This window comes from Propithecus coquereli, unplaced genomic scaffold (genome assembly GCF_000956105.1).
Source record: "Propithecus coquereli isolate 6110/MARCELLA unplaced genomic scaffold, Pcoq_1.0 Scaffold442, whole genome shotgun sequence".
Classification (NCBI taxonomy): Eukaryota; Metazoa; Chordata; class Mammalia; order Primates; family Indriidae; genus Propithecus; species Propithecus coquereli.
This window is the reverse complement of record NW_012150197.1, coordinates 905298-908063: the sequence shown is the minus strand read 5'-3', so window position 1 is coordinate 908063 and position 2766 is coordinate 905298. Positions and strand designations below refer to the sequence as shown.

Genomic DNA, 2766 nt, shown 5'->3' with positions numbered 1-2766 from the left:
GACCCTGCACGTAAAGCGCAGCGTTCCGGTGTGAAACGGCACTGGGGCTCTCAGGCGAAGGACGGGAAATTAAAACGGTCTGCAGACAGCAAGGAACCCTGAACACTGAACCACATCTCACACTCCTCCCGACCCCGCACGGCGGACCCCACCAGCATCGGGCGGGCTCGGGCGCAGGGCAGCGCGGGACACAGCAGCAGCAGGGTGTGGGCCACAGGTTTTCCACAGAGACAAAACGTGCCCACCAGACTCGAAAAATTAAAGTTTACCTTTCCGTCTAGTAGAAAAATCAAATGAGCAGATTAGCATTTCAGACATAACAGATGATAAAAATGGCAAACCAGCTGGACGAGGTGGTCACCAACTTTTTCATTTCAGGACTTTAAGAGATTTTAACAGATACTCTAAGAGACAAAACAACTCATGGTTTCCTATGTTTGTATGAGCAAGAAAGGGTGAGAAGTACAGGGCTCATCAAGAAAGTTAATGACTGTGGACGTAAGAAGATAATTTCTGCCAAAATAAAAAAAATCTTTAGAATATATTAGGTTTTTGTTTTGCTTTGTTTTTAAGGATATTTATATTTCCCATTAGGTCAGTCTGATTGATAAACTGACAAAAAAAATACTCCTTTATTAGTGAGTTCTACAATATCATAACACATAGAAAAAATACAAACGAACACAGATCCATCTGGGCAAAAATAAACTACGAAAAAGGTAAAAGATGCAACACTCAACCCTGCACAGGACGACACGCTGGAGCTGACCAAGCACACGTTTTTAAAACTGGTTTTCAAAGTCCAATGTTAGAACACGTAAGAAACCGTCTGGTCCTTATTGTTTGTTTCGATTCTGCCGTTCCTGTAAGAGAGAGGGAAAGAGTTGAACAGACGGTCACCAGACAAACCCCTCCCAGGACGCGTCCAAGGTGCCCGCAGCCGCAGCCTCCCTGCTCAGCCGCCCAGACCACACGGCGCACAGACAGGGCCGTGTGGACCACACACACGCGAGGCATGGCATTCGGCCCCGACCCCGCGCCAGAGCCCTCACAAGCAGAAAAGCATCGACGGCTGCAGTTGCGTGGGTCACCCGTGTGCTGCAGACCTCACTTCCCGTCCCTGGCTTGCCCTCCCATGCCACCGTCACTCTGCATGGCAAACCCTAGACGTGAAATTGTCTGCACGCACTGGGCACTCAAGTGTGCTGCGTACACGGGAGCTGCTCTTCTGTATTTTATCTCACTTAAACCTGTCAGTGGCCCGGAGGACACTGAAGTCCTCCCCGCAGGCTAGAGAGCGAGCTCTGCGTCACCAAGACCAGCTCAGGCCCTCCCACTGCCCTCGTCTGCTCTGACACCAGAGAACCGGGCCCCCGCAGACGGACTTGAGCGAGGCCAGGCGCCTCGGCCATATTTATCTTCCACTTCCACAAAGAGAACAACCTTTTCCCAAGTGTGTGTGACACACGAGTTTGGGACTTACAGCTGAACCTTCACCCGTGCCTGCCTGCTTCTCATCAGTAGGGTCTAGAGGCCACTGCCATCTGTCCTCACAGCACAGCAAGGGAACGTGGAGACGTTCCATCAAAGAGCACGCGCCACACCGCTTGGTAAAGACGCGTCCCTGGCACACCCATCCTTATCCGGCCCTTTTTCTAGAGAGACTCAAATTCGTGAGAAAACTGCAGGGCGGATGGAGACCCAGCATCTAACGAACGCTCCTCTTTGCTAAAACGACGAGTGCCTTCGGGTTAGTCCACACCTTCCGCAGCGCTGCGCGTGAAATGCCCCCCCCCCCGCACCCAGGGTGGGCTTCTCAGCAGTGGCTGCCCCCTGTCCTGAGAAGGCTCCAGGGTATTAGGATTAAAGCACTGGGCAGACAACCACAGCTCTAAAAATCGACCTTTCCTCCCTATGCTGAAATGTAAAACTGGAAAAATTAACAACTCAATATTTTGCATTCCCTTAAAAAATCTCATCAAAAAAGAGGTATTGCTGCTCCTAAAAAGATTCCAGTCTCTCTTTTGAGCCAAACAGCTGCTGTTAAAGCCACTCAGGAGGGAAACTTCCCAGCGTCCTGTCTCCCTTCAACCCTTATAAGCTGCTACAAAGTTCACCACGTGCTCTTTAAAAAAAAAAGATACCATTACTCATAAAATTTCTCAAAAAAAAAGAAACAGGTGACGAGTGCAGCTCATACTTTAGAGCTGCGGTCCCCAACCCCTGGCCTCCGCCCAGTACCAGTCCGTGGTCTGTCAGGAAACGGGCGGAGTAGCACCGCCTGAGCCCCACACACCTCCCCAGCCCCAGTCCGTGGAAACGCTGTCTTCCATGAAACTGGTCCCTGGTGCCAAAAGGCCAGGGACCGCTGCTGTAGAGGAACGCTCACCAACAAAGACCCAGCTTCTTAGAATTCTCCCCCCCTTTACCCAGTTTCCAAAGCCAAACAGTCACTCTGCTGGGTCGGGCCATGTTCACACAGGGACGACCCAGGGGTCGGGGCACCTACGGCCAGGGCCAGAGCAGAGATGCACACTGTGTGGAACACCCACGGCTTCCACTGTCTTGAGCACCCTACGCAGTGACTGTTTAAGATTTTAAAAAACCAAAAATGTATCAATCTAGGACTTGGTCCGACACTGCTGCCATAAAAGCTACTGCTCTCCTAAGAAATCGGTGTTTCCAAATTTACAGCTGGATGGCAATCCTAAAAAATGTTAACCATATTTTACTTCTAAATACTAGATTTTCTTTTTTTTTTTTTTT

At 50.3% G+C, this 2766-nt stretch overlaps 1 protein-coding gene across 2 annotated transcripts in view; it reads right to left on the bottom strand.

The window, feature by feature from the left end:
• Nucleotides 1-608: 608 nt before the first annotated feature.
• The window catches only part of YTHDF1 (YTH N(6)-methyladenosine RNA binding protein 1), a 27477-nt gene continuing 25319 nt past the window's right edge, over nucleotides 609-2766 (bottom strand). For both annotated transcript variants that reach the window (XM_012654638.1, XM_012654637.1), the window contains one exon: nucleotides 609-863. In XM_012654638.1, the coding sequence (XP_012510092.1) occupies nucleotides 837-863 (27 nt within the window). In that variant the 3' untranslated portion in view covers nucleotides 609-836. The remainder of the gene's footprint in view (nucleotides 864-2766) is intronic.